The sequence below is a fragment of the Phoxinus phoxinus genome, assembly GCF_949152265.1.
Source record: "Phoxinus phoxinus genome assembly, chromosome: 8".
Classification (NCBI taxonomy): domain Eukaryota; kingdom Metazoa; phylum Chordata; class Actinopteri; order Cypriniformes; family Leuciscidae; genus Phoxinus; species Phoxinus phoxinus.
Window position 1 is genome coordinate 28,234,349 of NC_136883.1, and position 17,076 is coordinate 28,251,424.

General features: G+C 37.1%; 1 protein-coding gene across 2 annotated transcripts in view; it reads left to right on the forward strand.

Annotated features, from left to right (window-relative positions):
• The first annotated feature begins 1,588 nt into the window (after positions 1–1,588).
• eea1 (early endosome antigen 1) overlaps positions 1,589–17,076 on the forward strand; it is a 29,811-nt gene continuing 14,323 nt past the window's right edge. For both annotated transcript variants that reach the window (XM_079621715.1, XM_079621716.1), the window contains exons 1-11: positions 1,589–1,793; positions 5,931–6,005; positions 7,621–7,733; positions 7,906–7,957; positions 8,097–8,168; positions 8,315–8,351; positions 8,805–8,909; positions 10,282–10,403; positions 10,522–10,677; positions 13,267–13,383; positions 16,102–16,440. In XM_079621715.1, coding sequence (XP_079477841.1) covers positions 1,770–1,793; positions 5,931–6,005; positions 7,621–7,733; positions 7,906–7,957; positions 8,097–8,168; positions 8,315–8,351; positions 8,805–8,909; positions 10,282–10,403; positions 10,522–10,677; positions 13,267–13,383; positions 16,102–16,440 — 1,212 coding nt within the window. In that variant the 5' untranslated portion in view covers positions 1,589–1,769. The remainder of the gene's footprint in view (positions 1,794–5,930; positions 6,006–7,620; positions 7,734–7,905; positions 7,958–8,096; positions 8,169–8,314; positions 8,352–8,804; positions 8,910–10,281; positions 10,404–10,521; positions 10,678–13,266; positions 13,384–16,101; positions 16,441–17,076) is intronic.

Below are 17,076 nucleotides of genomic sequence, written 5' to 3' on the forward strand. Positions count from 1 at the left end.
TAATTGACTTGGAGCATTCGGTGTCCATGATGGCGCAGTTAGCTGGTTGACATAGAGGATGAGGAGAACGAGTTGTACACAGTTGTCATTGTGGGTGAGCGAAGTGGTGGAGGTCCAGGGATTTGAGGAAGAGAAAGGTGACCCCAGGGAAATAGGAGACTCCAAGGCCATACAAGGCCATTCGGATGATGCCTCTGAGATCGATGAGCTCATGATGAAGCTCTTCTGTGTAGTCTCTCCTGACAGGCGCAAGAATGAGACGCTGCACAATGTGAACATCCAGAAAAAGTGCAAAAGAAAAGTGTTCTGCAGTGTTCTGTTCACCTGGGCAGAGGAGAAGGGCAAGAAAAGGAAGAGAAGAAAATAATCAAGGAGAAGGAGTGAAGAGAAAAAGAGTTACTGGTTGAACGCTACATGAACGATCCGAATCTGAAGCACTTGTGGATCAACAAGCACAACCGCAACTGCAACTCCCCCTAATGTAGATTATCGTCCCTCTTCACCTTTAACCTGTGACATAAAAAAGTGTGCAAACTTAAAGTTGAAAGATTCCTGATAATTAAAACATATAACATGTGTAATATGAAGTGAATCAATTTGAACTAATGTGAGTAACTGTTTACAGCAGCAGAAAGGGAATTATTCAATGCGAGTTCATAACAGTGAAGGTCACAGATCAATATATTTTCACTGATGTGGATCCTTCCAATCCATCACCTCCATGATAGTCTTTTCGTGTTTCTTGTCTATTGTTGTTTTTGTTTTGTGTGGCCTATATGTAAAATTGTAAAATAAACTTTTATTTTTATTATTTTCATTGGAATAATACATAGCCTAAATACAGCTATCAAAATTATTAATCTTGATTATAATATCCGTTTTCCTTTAAAAAAAAATTCTCCATATCCACCCCAATTTTTTTTGTGTATACACAATTACAAAATATAATTTGAGGACAACAGAGGACAAAAGATTATTTTTCTTATAAACAAAAATCACAGGAATTATCAATATCTTAATGAAATCTCTGACTTTTGGCTGGATGGAGAGCACAACTCTCATTTGCAATGCAAATAAAGTAATCGAGTCAGACGACCCACTCTCTCAAACAACGTCTGTATATATTTGACTATTTCTCCAATACGCTTCAAAAATGTATTTTAGAATTTAAAAAATGGTATAGGCCTAATTCAATTTTTTATTTTTTATAATTCAATATAATATCGTCGCGTTGAATTCTATTACGTCATTCGTAATGCTTCATAAAAGACCTTTTACCTTTATGTAGCCTACTTCTCCGATTTTCTAATACTTTAAAAAAATAATAATGTTTGTTATGTTGCGATTAATGTCTGATCTGGTTGCTTTTGTCAGTGGCTAAGAACGTTTTAGAGTGGATTTAAAAAAAAAACCTAATTGAAGAAAAAAAAATGAATGAGAAAATACTTCCGGAATAAAGGAAAAGTGAGCGGTCACTGTTGCGCTCCATTCCGACAAATCCCGCCTTTGACCTAATCTCTTTTTTCAATGATTGGTGGACGCTCCTTACAGACAGCCTACAATTGGGCAGCTTAGAAGCCATTCATGCAGGCGGACCAATCATCGCAAACATTGATTAGATGAAGGGCGGGACTTATCGGAAAACGGTGTGCTTCTACAGAAGCAGCAGTGTGTGTCTGCAGGTGTCAACAACAAAATATACACTCCCTCATTAGCACACAACTTTTAAGATTTGATTTTTCATAGTTCTAGCCAGAGAAAGGACCAGAATGTTAAGACGAATATTACAGATGGTGAGTGAAATACACACAGACACACTCATTCAGTTGCATGTGATTTGTAGCTCGTCGGGCCTGACACTGAATGATGGCCTTGCTCAAGATTGATTAAAATGACTTTTCGCTTGTGGTTTCTTGAGGACAGTCTCGAATCGCGACTGGATCAGATCTCTTTTGTTCTTAAGGAACAGTGAATGTTCTGATGATGTCATTCTGCGTGAATGTTGACATGGAGACTGAGCTGCTAGCCGGTTAGCGGGCTATATAGCTTTGTCGAATTGCTTATTCATAAGTCGTTTTATGATTAACGACAAGCAATGACAAGGTGTCAGCTTTGATCATTTTGTCCCAAAGACGTGTCCCGTTGAAATAGCTGGTGTGAATGTATTTTTCAGTTATCTGTCAAGCTGTGACTCACACTATATGATTTCCCCATTAATAGAAATGTCTGATCTGTCATATCCTATTGCTATAGTTATACAACCTGTTCTTTTAGGCAGCAGCTGACTGTCCTTGAGTCTTTCATTAATAATGATGCTTAATAATATTCCTGTAAGATACTGTGGATCTACCACAGGTTTTTGGTCTAGCAGCAGACACCTTAAGATGTTGTGTCATCCATTATGGTAATGTAAATTTTTTTGGGCATGCAACATAATAATAAGTGCATTGGAGTGCCCATGCAAATCGTGTAGTGTATGGTGTATAAACCACCTTTCAAAACAGTCTTTTATGCTCACCAAGGCTGCATTTATTTGATAAAAAACAGTAATATTATAAAATATTATTACTATTTCAAATGGCTGTTTAATGTGTTAATATGCTATGTATTAAAATGTAATTAATTGAATAAGCTTAATTTTCACTTCTCAGTGTCATGTGATCCTTCAGAAATCATTCTAATATGCTGATTCTGTGCTAAAGAAACATTTCTTATTATTTTATTAACTTAGTGGTGCTGCTTAATATAGCCTATCTTTTTAAACTGATCATTTTTTTTAGGATCCTTTAATGAATAAAAAGTTGCGAAGGTCAGTATTTATTTAAAATATATATATATTTTTTTAACATTATAAATGTCAACCTTTGATCTACCGGTATTTAAAGCTACAACATGTCCTTTTTTTCGCCGCTAGGGGTCGCTAACCTCTTACAATAACAAAGGTGTAGGTTGATGCAAAATTCCAGCAGAATTATGGAACTTGTCATCAAGTTGATGGATCTAATAATGTTCATGGATGAGTGAATACTTTGATGTTGTTAACATGACTGTGGGATAAAGTAGGGCGCGATTGCTAATGAGAGACAGATATCAGCACCACACGCAAGTCCCGCGGATATAAAGGAATGAGGACATTTCATTCTACCGAACTAACTTACCCGCAAGAGCTGAATTACTACTCACACAGGTCAGTTTATTAGACGAATGAAACTTGTGAGGTAACGCAGCGCTGTTTCACTTGGTCTACACTATCACACCAAACTGCATTTAAGTGTGTTGAAAGTTATAATGCTATTCTATGTTAGTTTGTTGGCTGTATGAGACTAGCAGTAAGCTAGATCAACATTAGAATAACATACAGATCATATTCTAACATTTCATCATGTTAAACTATATAACATTGATTAGTTTTATGTACATTTGCTCACCTGTCTAAAATAAAGTACATGTAAGAGCTCTGTCAAGTCGAAGTCGGCATCTCGAAAACGCCACTCTGATATTGATCCTCGTTTTAGTTCTCCTTTTGTCACAAAGTCTGCTTGCCATGGTCCATAATGTTTGAACGAAACAACAACAGCGTGAGCGTGCCGCTAGACGTAGCGCATTTGTCCATGTCTGTCGCCATTAGGGGTGTCACGATTCTCCAAATCCTCGATTCGATTACATTTTCGATTCTAAGGTCACAGTTCGATTCGATTCTCGGTTTTTATTATTTTTTTCTTTTTTTTTAAGCACAGGTTGCTATGCCATTTTTAGACCAAACTTTTATGCATAATATCTGACCTTTGTTCGCAATGTACCACACTACATTGTCAAATTTAAAACATTTATTAAGAACATAATGTAACAATACTTCTTCAGTCAATTGGAAACTTAAGCAAAATAACCTGCGATCTAGTTTCTTTTTTGTAACTGCAGTCTTCTTCACAGAAGATGACATTCAAGTTCACAACAAAACAAACAAACAGTTTAACAGATAAATATATGCGTCGCGCAGAGCCACGTCTTTAAAATTCTAACACTTTATTCTCTGAGTGTACACACACATACACACACACACACATCGGCGGCGCCATTCGCCGTCTGTCCGCGGCGCCCAGCAACGGCTCAGGACCTTGTTCAAAATGAATCCTGCCGCGCCAGAGAGCGCCATTCACATAGTTTTATATTACATTTATTATAAATGAATACATTTTATATACATTTATTTGTCTCAAATCGTCGTTATGACTTTGCTGCAATATAAATGTTTTACATTCATTTACAGAAATCAGCTGGTTGAATGAAAATTGCTGATGTTTTTGGATTTTCAGGATACATTCAGTTAACTGACGCTCTCTGAGATAGAGATAAAGTGCAGACTAAGCAACGTTGTACAGTAGCCTCATAACATAAACATGAGTTCCATAATGTCCTTAAACACAATATTGCAGGCCACATGAAAGTGTGCGTCCGGTGTACGATACCTCGAGTTGTCATAGACGCGCCGCGGCGCTTCTCGTCCGGTGTGTGCGATACCTCGAGTTGTCATAGACAACTCGTCGGGTGTGCGGCCCCCAGAGGAGGTTGACTCGCAGCATTTCAACACGCGTTTTTTTTCTGCTTGACAAGCCGACCGAACATGACATGGGGGCGTGGCAGCATCGACGATTCCATGTTTGAATTCGATGATCGAGATTGTGACTTAATTTCGATCGATTTCGATTTAAAATCGAAATCGTGACACCCTTAGTCGCCATGGTTACTATGGCAGTACAAGCGGAAATCAGGTATATTACGTAATTGACAGGCGACAAGTGAACAGGGACGAGCCATTATTTACAATTGGAATTTCTCTGAAATTAAAAATCTTTGGGAACTTTTGGGATATTTTAAGTACACAACTGCAGGAAATATATCACACTGTGAAATATATCACATATATCACAACTGCAGGAAAAAAAATCACTTATATCACATAAGTGATTTTTGGATATTTTATTACAAAATTCGTACATATTGCACCTTTAATGCATCGTTGCTAAATAAAAGTTTAATTTCATTCAAAAAGTTATTATAAGTATTTTTACATCTTGGTAGCATTTTCTGAACTGCCTTTATTTAAAAGTTAATTTATTTAAAATCATTACAAAACAGTGTTACAGTAAATGGCTGCATTGCAGTAATGATAATTGGGTGATACAAATGTTACTATTTGTCCTAAAAATAATATCATAGTGCAAAAAGTGTTAAGGGTCTTAATAGCAGATCATATCAAATTAAAATTATGCAAAGGTTCTTTTTTATTTGTATTTACTTTGGGGTGTTACATGCCATTTCTTGACCCAACTCCCATCTCTAATACAGCGAGTCATTGAGGATTTGAAAGTCCTGTTTATTTGACATACTTTTTTTTTTTTATACTAGTAAAAAGATTTCTTGAACCAAGCCAATGTGTGTTACGTGGTGAAGTTTCAGTTATTCTCTTTCAGAAGTGGAAGGAAAGCTGAAAGTAAGGTCTAGTTATGACTAAGCCGTAGTTTTCGGCCACTTGTATCCCTGTTGTGACGTCTTGTGATCTGACAGTAGGCACATACGAAATGTCAAGGGCGTATCAATGTTAGAGAACAGTATTGTTTGACATCATACTGCTCTCGGTTGCCAAGATCAAGGAAACGTTAAACGACCCTCTTGCTGAGTATACCGTTTCAGCCCGATGACTGACAGCCATGCCGAACACATCCCAAGAAGTGAACAAAGCGGTCTTTGCCTTTACACCTTGTGAATGACATGAAATGATGTGCACTCATTCTTGATCAGCTGCCCGGATACCTGATCAGCTGTGCCAGACATGAATAGTGTGAAATAATGAGATGAGTTTCATCGCAGCTGACGTCTGATTCAAATCCTTCCTTTCTCTACTTTCTCTGCACATATCTTTGTGGAAATAGACTCCTGGGAAAGGAGGCTCCCAGAGCTCGGAGTCTGAGCAGCCGTCTGCTGATATGAATAATGAGTCCTCGGAGGTAAGCCGAATTAAATGTATAACCCTCACATATTACTGCCAAATGCCTCATTGCCTTAATATCTTTTTCTGTCATTTGCTAAAATCATATCAGTGTTGGATTCAAGACTTTAGGGATAGTTGACGCAGAAATGAAAGTTCTGCCATCATTTAGCTACTCATTCTTATTAGGATTTTCTTTCAAAATAAGTTTATCACAATGTTCACTCTACTCTTATGAAAGTGAATGGTGACCAGGGTTTGTCAAGCTTCTAGGGGTGTAACAATATATCACAAAATAAAAAATTGAACAATATGAATCGTGGATAGTGACCATCTGTATTGTGTATAGTTCACCCAAAATAAAAATTACTGTGTAAGAAAAAAAAAAACAAGTTTACAGAGTTTTTATGTTAGTATTAGTATTAATGTTAGTATTAAACTACTATATATAATGTATAATAATGCAATGGGGGAATACTTGTGGGTCCTCCTGATAATGCCAAATGTCTTATGTTACCAGTAAAAAGTGGCCTACATTATTTTAAATAGTCCTATAGTCAGTGACAGAGTGCAAGCATATTCATCTTAAATAATTCTGTATTTTCAGCTTCAGAATCATTAATATGTTTATTCTGGTGTCACCATTGTCTTGTGCATTGGGTTACCAGCACCAAGTCCAAGCCTATTCTTTGAGACCCACCATGTAATACTAAATTTAGCATTTTAATTTAATAAATTTTTTTGTTCACCTTTTACTCATATATGAGCATTTTAAATGAGCGGCCGCATGCACGAGGTTAGTCATTTGGATAGGACGTAAGGACTTTCCTCACAACCTTCCCTTTACAGCCTTTCGTGAATCGTCAAACATATGCCGCTCTCACAATAACACTATAAACACCTTTTATTCAGACGCAGATCACAGACCTCTCAGTATTCAGCTGTACATACGAGTAAATCTGCATTATCTAAACCTCACAGCTAAAGCTATAACACAGCTTTTCTTTCACTGTAGGCTATATGATGAAATATATTGGTAACACTTTATTTTACAGTGTCCTTGTTACATATGTAACATGTACTTACTTACCATAGTAATAACAGTAAATTATGCATAATTATATGCAACTAACCCTCAACCAAATCCCAATCCTACCCTAACCCTATAGTAAGTACATGTACTTAATTAATATTATTTAAATATATAATTACACTGTAACAATCACACCTTAAAATAAAGTGTAACCAATATATTTAAGATGAAATTAAATCGTAATATTTATTGATATAATATAATATAATCATGTTTTGTGAAAACGTTAGTATGCAGATTTTACACATAAATCTGTGTGCGCATGCATAGTGAATGAGACCCAATTTTTCATTCCCCTGTGTCTCAATTTTGTAGATGTTCTGTGTTATTGGCTTGACTTGAACGTCCTGCCTAACATCTCCTTTTGTATTCTATGGAAGAAATAAAATCATATGGTTTTAGAAAAAAATGAGGGTTCAAAAATGAGGGGATATAAATTATTAACTCTCATTTTAATAATGGATGTATGATGATGTTAAGTTAGCCTATGTGTTCTTTGCTCTTTTGAATCTCATTGTGGTGTTAATTTGTTTGTCTGCAGGGCTTCATTTGTCCCCAGTGTATGAAGTCACATAACTCTGCTGAGGAGCTCTTCAAACATTATGAGGTGTTCCATGAGCCAGGAGACCAGCCGTCCCCCTTCAGCCCTGGCAGGTGGGCTTCTGTAGTATTAAACCCAGATAATCTTTTGTTTTATTGTGGACCATGTATGACCATGAACATGAGTTCATCATCAAAGAAACATCATGTATTGCGACATGTTATTCCACAGAAAACTGCATAATATGAAAAGTTTATTATAAAGGTATGTGTTTTTCTTGTTAAGGGAGGATCTAGTCCTTCGACAGGAAGTCCAAGATTTACAGGCTTCACTGAAGGTATTCTGCCTTCTTATCAGCCTTAGTATGCCTGAAATGTGCACTACTCATAGCACCATTACTCAATTATGTTATTTCCATTGGATATGTCTATTAGGTTTGAAATTGCTGATGTGCAATTTGTGGTGTGTGTTTTCAGGAGGAACGCTGGTATTCTGAGGAACTGAAAAAAGAATTAGAAAAAGTACAAGGACAACTAGCAACTAATAAAGTAAATGCTTTGAAATGCTTGGTTGTTCACACACAGAAATCAAAGATGGTTTAAGAAAGGTTTACACTTTTAATAATGTCTATTGATTACTGAAGGAATGTTTGCTGTGTTCTCTAATTGAATGGGTGTATGTGTATCGATTTTAGGTCTCACAGAGTGGTGGTACCAGTGGAGAAGAATCCGGTTAGTTGAGTAGTGTTAATTAGTTCTTTAAAGGAATTTAGCAGGTTCAATAAAAGTTAAACTCAATCAATAGATCTGTGGGATTACATTGATTCATTGATTACATTCTTAGCAATATCCTGTAATCATATAAGCGTTTAAAATGTGTGTGTGTGTGTGTATATATATATATATATATATATATATATATATATATATATATATATATATATATATAATGTATATATATTAAAATATTTATTATTATCATTTGTTTTTATCATTAAAAATGCTTAATCACAGTTACCAAAAATAAGAGCTTCACATTTTGGCTTTTAAACCTTTTGGCCAAGTTTACTTATACTGTAAGTAGGGTGTGGTACAATAGTGTCAATTTAAAATAATTTTGTCAACTGAATGTGTCTTGTATTGTATCATTTTGTGAAGCCGCAGTCAGTATTTCTATCTTTTCAGAGCTCGAGGTAAAGCTCAACGAATCTGAAACCGAGAAGTTCAACATCAAACAGATGAAAGACTTATTTGAACAGAAAGCTGCTCAGCTCGCAACTGAGATAGTTGGTAAGTTTGCGGGAAAGTTCCTGCCTTTTATATTTATGCAGCTTGTGCGGTGGCCGAGAGAGCTCAACGGGCTGCAACTGAGGAAAACGCATGTAAATAGAAAAAACACCTGCAAAATAAAAAAAACATCATCAGTTTGACAACACATATGTGCTGCAAATTCTCAACCAAATACAGAAACAAGCTGCAAATAGCACAGACCACAATGGAAATGTTTAATAGGCTGGGACCGTTTATTGTTCAATACTCGTCAGTGGTGATGTCAATGACCTGAAAGGTGAGGATTTTTTGTGTTTATTTTAACATCCTGATCGCATGTGCACTGTGAGTATTTGCTGCGTGTTTCTGTATTTGGTTGCGTTGTGAGTATTTTCTGCGTGTTTCTGTATTTGGTTGCGTTGTGAGTATTTGCAGCGTGTTTCTGTATTTGGTTGCGTTGTGAGTATTTGCAGCGCGTTTCTGTATTTGGTTGCATTGTGAGTATTTGCAGCGCGTTTCTGTATTTAGTTGCATTGTGAGTATTTGCAGCGCGTTTCTGGATTTGGTTGCGTTGTGAGTATTTGCAGCGCGTTTGGATTTGGTTGCATTGTGAGTATTTGCAACACATTTCTGGATTTGGTTGCGTTGTGAGTATTTGCAGCGTGTTTCTGTATTTGGTTGCGTTGTGAGTATTTGCAGCGCGTTTCTGTATTTAGTTGCGTTGTGAGTATTTGCAGCGTGTTTCTGTATTTGGTTGCGTTATGAGTATTTGCAGCACGTTTCTGTATTTAGTTGCGTTGTGAATATTTGCAGCACGTTTCTGTATTTAGTTGCGTTGTGAGTATTTGCAGCGCGTTTCTGTATTTGGTTACGTTGTGAGTATTTGCAGCGCGTTTCTGTATTTGGTTGCGTTGTGAGTATTTGCAGCGCGTTTCTGTATTTAGTTGCGTTGTGAGTATTTGCAGCGTGTTTCTGTATTTGGTTGCGTTATGAGTATTTGCAGCACGTTTCTGTATTTAGTTGCGTTGTGAATATTTGCAGCACGTTTCTGTATTTAGTTGCGTTGTGAGTATTTGCAGCGCGTTTCTGTATTTGGTTACGTTGTGAGTATTTGCAGCGCGTTTCTGTATTTAGTTGCGTTGTGAGTATTTGCAGCGCGTTTCTGTATTTGGTTACGTTGTGAGTATTTGCAGCGTGTTTCTGTATTTAGTTGCATTGTGAGTATTTGCAGCACTTATGTTGGCATACTGATGAAGATGCGCAATGAGCTCTCTCAGCCACCGTGAGTTTGTCCGTGATATAAATATAGAAGTTAACACAAATATTACATTTCTTATGATAATATGAAATAAAATAAAATGGCTTTAAAATAAGTATGTGTTTCATATCTCAGACATCAAATCTCGTTATGATGAGGAGAAAAGCATGAAAGAAGCGTTGGAGCAGAGGCTGGCCAATCTAAACCAAGATCTGCAGAGAGAGAAACAGGAGAAGGAGAGACTGGCGGCAGAGCTGGTAACGTCTCCTTTATTGTCTCATGATAATTAATGAGTTCGCATCCTCTCAGCTGCTGCTGCGTATACATCATCAATCTCTCCCAGCTTAATCCTGTCTGTCATTGGCTCTCCTCCAGCTTCAGAGGCCTGGAGTGGAAGACGTGGAGGTGTTGAAGAAAGAGTTGGTGCAGGTGCAGACGCTCATGGATAACATGACCCGAGAGAGGGAGGAGGAGTCCGAGCGCCTCAGGAGCCGATACGAACTGTTGCAGGCCAACTTCACTACCTCAGAGGTGAGCTCAAACCTGCTGTGACCTTGTCTGCACTGCACTGACATAAGGACAGAGTTGCCATGATGTTTGCTTTATAAACAATTGATCTCTGTGCTGTTTATTCGGAAAATATAGGTATTGATAGAATCTGGCAAATATGTCGACTATTGCCAAAATCAATAACTCGTGAAGGCAGGGATAATAAGAGGTCATTTTGAGACAAAGATAAGCAGCTGACCTTTGAATGGGTGTACCAGTGACGTCACTTTGCCCTTTAAACCAAACTATAGCCGATTGTAGATTAGTGGTTACCCTGTCTAGACAACAACTATGAAGATACACTCTCAAGGGATTTTATACTCTAGGTTACAATCATAATGTAGTATCCGGACATGTTTGTTAAATGTCTGAGGGTCACACTGACTGTCCTTTCTAACAGATTCCTAAAGTTAACCATTAACCCCCTGGCAGGCCTCCCACCCCTGAGTGTTTCCTGTAAACATGCCTGTAATCGCCTGCACTTTTGACCTAAATATTACTTCTCATTATATAAGGTCCCTCAAAAGCAGAATAGTCCTGGTTCATAGATCATTACACACAAGTTACTTGAATGCACTTTTTTCAGATATTCTGTTTTGACTTTGGTTGGTCCACTCAATTCAAAGGCTGCCATCTAGTGACTGTATAAGCAAATATTTATTTTTATTTATTTATTTCAGGTTTATTTAACAGGGACAATGCACACTAATAATACATAAATAATTGTACAGTGTGCCAAAATTAGCCAAAAGGCCATTTTACATCTGCTGTCCCTGGACAGATCTTAATATGTCACACCTCCTGCTTTTTCAATTATGGTCAAAAAGAAGTTTGCTTCGGCTATCCTTATCTCTCTGACTACTCTATTCCGTAACATAGTGAAAATATGTCTATCACGGCTTGCTTTAGAAATATTAGGTTGCAAACCTTATTCTTCACAAAATGCCTCCATAAATCCATTAGTTTATAGTGCCTCTGTTCCAGACTCTTGAGAGCTGTCTGGTATAGAAATAAGCTGCAACTTAATAATTGATTTGTTTCTTACATGAATCACTCACCCAAAAGTTAGATGAACTATTTCATTTTGAATTTGATGTTTTTTCCCCCAATAATTTTCAGTACTAAACATATTCCAAGACTTCCTTTCAAAAGTGTCAGTAAGATTTTTGAAAGAAGTTTCTTATGCTCAACAAGGCTGCATTTATTTGATTAAAATTACAGTGAAGACAGTAATTGTGAAATATTACAATTTAAAATAACTTTTCTAGTTTAATATATTTTAATTTAATCCCATGATAACAGCAATGTTTTCAGCAGCTATTTCTCCAGTCATCAGTCTCACAGTCTCACCTTCAGAAATTATTATAATGCTGATTTGGACTCTAGAAATAGTTCTTATTATTCGAATTGTTAAAATTGTTAAATTGTTGTGCTGCTAATATTTTGTGGAAACAGTGTTACAACTTTTTCAGTATTCTTAGATGAATAAAAAATTCAAAAGAACAGCATTTATTTGAAATTTGAAATCTGTTACTTTTGATCAATTTAAAGGCACAATATGTAAGATTTTTTTATTTAAATACCCCAAAAAACATTAGAACAATGTTACATATTTTGCACACTTGTGTACTTACATTATCCCAAATGTTTCCAACAATGTTTAAATCCAGAGAAATTTGCCATTTTAACCAGTGTAACGTCCCGTGTCATTGCGTCGCCTGACAGTGACGTCATATCCGCCTTACCCTCGATGTCCAGTTTTACTTCGGTAGAAACCATGGAAACAACAAAGATGCTTTAATGTTTTTTTGTTTTATTAGACAGGTGAGCGACTGTTTGGAAACCTTTATCAATAGAAAACGAATCATTGCTATATTCCTCAACATTTTTAATCTTATTGTTTGATTCCATTGTTTTCTTGATTTACCGCGAATAACATGTTTGTACTATGCATCAGAGACAATGCTATTTTTATTAATATGATATTCTTAACTTGCATACTGTACGTTTAATGCATCTTTGCTGAATAAAATATTAATATCTTTTTAAAAACCTTACTAACTAAAAATTCCACCTAGGTAGGCAGCTCACTAGGGTTTGAAACACAGCCAGTGTTTTGCTCCAATGTACTTGTCATAACCTGTAGGCGCAGTGTATTGGCACCTCTGTTACTGTACTGTGTGTCATGTCTCACCTCACTGGTTTGTGTATCGAGTGTCCTTCTCCCTTGTTCTCTCTCACCCTTCACTTAACACTGCACTTGCTTTGCATTCTCTTGGAGATTCGTAAACTCAAGGGAACCATTTTCTGTCTTAAAGTAGTCACACTTAATATGTCTTGAACTGTTGATCAATTTAATGCTGTTACTGGAAAAAAAGTAATAAAAAAAACAACACTTAAATATTAATTTAATCAGCTGAATGCTTGACACCAAGTTACCCAACAGTGCACCATAACAGACTGCACTTCTGTCCCTCTCAGCTTCTATTTTGTTTGCAAATTAATTACAGGCCATACTACAGGCTAGACTTGATTTCTGTGGCGGTCTCACATTTGTGCGCTTGTTTGTAGACAACGATTGCTCAGTTGAAGGCGGAACTGGAAAAAGGTCCTCAGGAGGCAGCGGTTTACACCCAACAGATCCACCAATTACAGAGCAACCTGAACAACTTCCAGCAGCAGACCCAGGTAACACTCACATACACAAACAAAAGCAGATATGTTGTGTCTAGAGTTACTGGACCCTCCTAAGCAACAAGGCATGTGCTGTATGCTCCCAGCAAATCCAGCTGTATATTTTAATGGCCTACTTTATGGCTTTACAGAACACACGCCAATGCCGACAATGTTAAGACCTGCCAGCCTCTGCACCCACTTCCAAATTTAAGTTTACTGTACCTCTGTTTACATGCACTACCAGTTGGCTTTCAGGAAACGGCTTGACACATTTCTCAGGAAGCTGCTCGGGCTGCTGGCCCCGTGTATCCAGTCCAAACTGGCCCCATTGACCTGTCAGCACACTGTGTGTTTTGATTGGCCATTAAATAGTGTTGACATATGCATCACAGATGCTGTGTAATTAAAGCAGCAGGGGATGATTCGTCTCGTGCCTGTTTTGACGGTCAGAGTGATATACGGCCGCAGGTAATGACCTACAACTCTCTAGTCCATTGTTCAAGCTGTCAGGACGGGATTAGGAGATCAGAGTCCAAAGGCCCACTGACTTCTGAAAAACGTGGACCATGGTACTGATGGGAAGTGAAATAGGGGCGATTAAGGGGTCGTTAATAGAACTATCCCTGTGAAATGTACTGCGGGATAAATATAAACAATACTTTCAAGGTGAAAGGGAAGATACTTTCAAGGTCAAAGGGAAGATACTTTCAAGGACAGGAATAAGAGAGAGAGTGAACTTAAACTTGCTACTCACTTGTTTCATCTAGTCTATAACTTTTTAAAGGTATAACATTAGCATAACATTAGTATATATATATTTATGTATGTATTGGTAACACTTTATAATGAGGTTTATTTTGTAAAATTTAACGTAAGTTTATGCATTTGGGCATCTTGAAGAGTGAACCATTATTACAGAATATACAGTCAAACCAAAATGTATTCAAACACCTTCAACATTTCTCACATTATCACAGTTAATTCACTATAGTTTAGGAAATGGTAATAAAATATGACAAGAACTCAGAGTTATCAAATCAGTTGATTTTTCACTGGTTTTGGCCATCCTTCTGTTAGACTGTCACAAATTAATTATGTTGAATAGCTGTCAGCTGTTAAATTTAAGTATACGATTACATAATACCAATTTAGGTCAACCAGTTACTAAGCAATGCTTAATTTTGTTCAGTATGTGGTGTAAAAAGATCGCATTAGCAATTTAATGAAAAAACACTTAAGCAAAACATGGTCAGGTCAAAGTGTCTGAATACATTTTTGTCCCTTTTTTTACACATTTTACTGGTAGTCCACTGTATGAAGAATTCTTGGGTATAATATGTCACAGTTTACTTTATTTTGCTATCCTCACTTACATAAATGAACTGTAGTCAGGGGTGCACATACGTTTTTCCGTCTGGTTCTCATAAGAGCACCTGGAGATTCGGGTTGGTGCTCACATTGCACATAGTGTGACCCGTTAAATATAACTATAAAAACAAATAATTAATAATAGTATTACTGCATTTTATTTAGTGTTTTTAAAAATAAATAAATAAACTAAATAATGAATAGTGTGATACTATTATATTTAAAAAAAATATACATATTAAATAAAAATACAATTATAGTACACTTAAATACAATGCTAATATTTACATTTACATTTTTTGTCTTTTTTATAAGAATTCCCACAATTTTCAAACCTAAAATCAGCAAGCTTTTATTTTGGCGGGTTGCCAGGAAGTAAGTACTTTAGTGCCGGTTTTAGCACTGTCGAGTGAAGCGAGTCAGTGAATGTCACAGTTTCGCGGTTTGCTCTGAAACCAGCACATTTATGCATTAATTTCAAACGGAAATCTTATACAGTATTACAGTGTCGGTCTAAAACGGTGTTTGTTCATTAACAGCTGTCAATTTATGTTATTTACCCAGAACATTTTTTATTTTGGTCGTACATGCGCATCACTTGTGTGCACCCTGTCTATAGTGTCCTGCACCCACTAGAAAATCTGGTGTCTGATTAATTTTTGGTTTGACTGTTAATGTAAATATTTACAGATATATAGACATATAAAGTATACCACTGCTCTAAAATACTGGAAAGTGTACCTTTAGGAAAAAATTAAGTATTTCAAGTTTGAAACAAACCTCATGTTGACAAATGTTTACGTTTTGGGGGAACTATCCCTTTAAGACTCTTTCAGATACTTGGAGGACTAAATAGAAAATGGAATAATGCAGACAACACTGTTAACAGCAACACATGACCAAATGACACTGCAGCCTTTAGCTTACAAAGATTTTGGACAAAAAGAGAAAGGGTATTCAGCTGCTCTCAACCTTGACATTATGTACTGAAGCAAAGCTCAGGATATGATGTATTTATCGTCTTCGTGTCACCTTTGTGTTAGTCACTGTGCCCTTATCCTCCTTGCCCTTTTAATAGCTGTCACAAGTAAAGGTCAGAACACAATTATCCAGCCCTGCCCTAAAAAAACTCATAAAAGAGGTCTGGGAGATATCTCAGATTTCTCAGACATTTTGTCATCATGCCTCAACACTGTTGTTTGCCATCTTATTGAATCTTGATGTTCTGTACAGTATGCATAGACTGGTCTGATGCATGCTTGTTTTACTGTGTTTTTATAGGTTGGCATTATAAGACTAAATGTTGGACAAATGAGATGTCATTTTATGCAGTAAGTGTCTAATCTTTCTGCCACTACTCAGCTTTCGTCAGAGAAGTTATCTCGTAAGGAGAAGGAGAATCAGGAACTTGAGGAGCGTCTGGGTCAGGAACAGGCCTCTAAGAAGAGTCTTCAGGCTTGTCTGCACCAGAAAGACCTGGACCTCCAGGAGAGCCAAGCCCGGGTGTCATCGGGGGAGGCAGCTCTGAGTCGGGTCCAGACTGAATCGACCGAACGCGGGGAAGAGGTCGCACGACTCAGACAGGAACTCACTGAGCTGGAGAAGAACCACCTGGAGTTGAAGGCAGAGAGGAAACAACTCCAACAGCAGAGAGACGATAAAGAAAACCAGGGCCTGCAGCAGCAAAGTGAGATTAGCAAGGTGAGAAAGAGAATCCATCCGTCCAGTTAGAATCAAATCCATCCAACTATCCAGAATCAAATCCATCCAACTATCCAGAATCAAATCCATCCAACTATCCAGAATCACATCCATCCAACTATTCAGAATCACATCCATCCAACTATCCAGAATCACATCCATCTATCCTTTAGTTCAGAATCAAATCCATCCATCTTTTAGTTCAGAATCAAATCTATCCATTCATCCATGCAATTAATTTTTTTTATTTACAATCATAATCAACATCAAATCCATTTATCCAGAATCAGCCCCATCAATCCATTACACATTTATATTTGTACAGTAGCAACCTACTAGCCTGGAAATCCAAATCTGAAAGATTAATGGTCTGGCGTCGACTAATGAAAATCGGCCAGATCGAGGGGCGGCACCAAGCACACATTTGAATATCTCACTGCATGCAATTGGATAACACTACAACCAATCACAACAATACACAGTCTTAAGTTTCATACGCTTAGCTACCAGCGGAGCTAACTGGTAGATTAGAAGATCTTGCCATATCCGGTCGGCAAAACAGCAAAAACGTCCTTCTTGCAAAGGAACGATTCGAGCGGCGTCTTCTGTTCCTCTTTTAGAGAAAAAGGCAAGTCT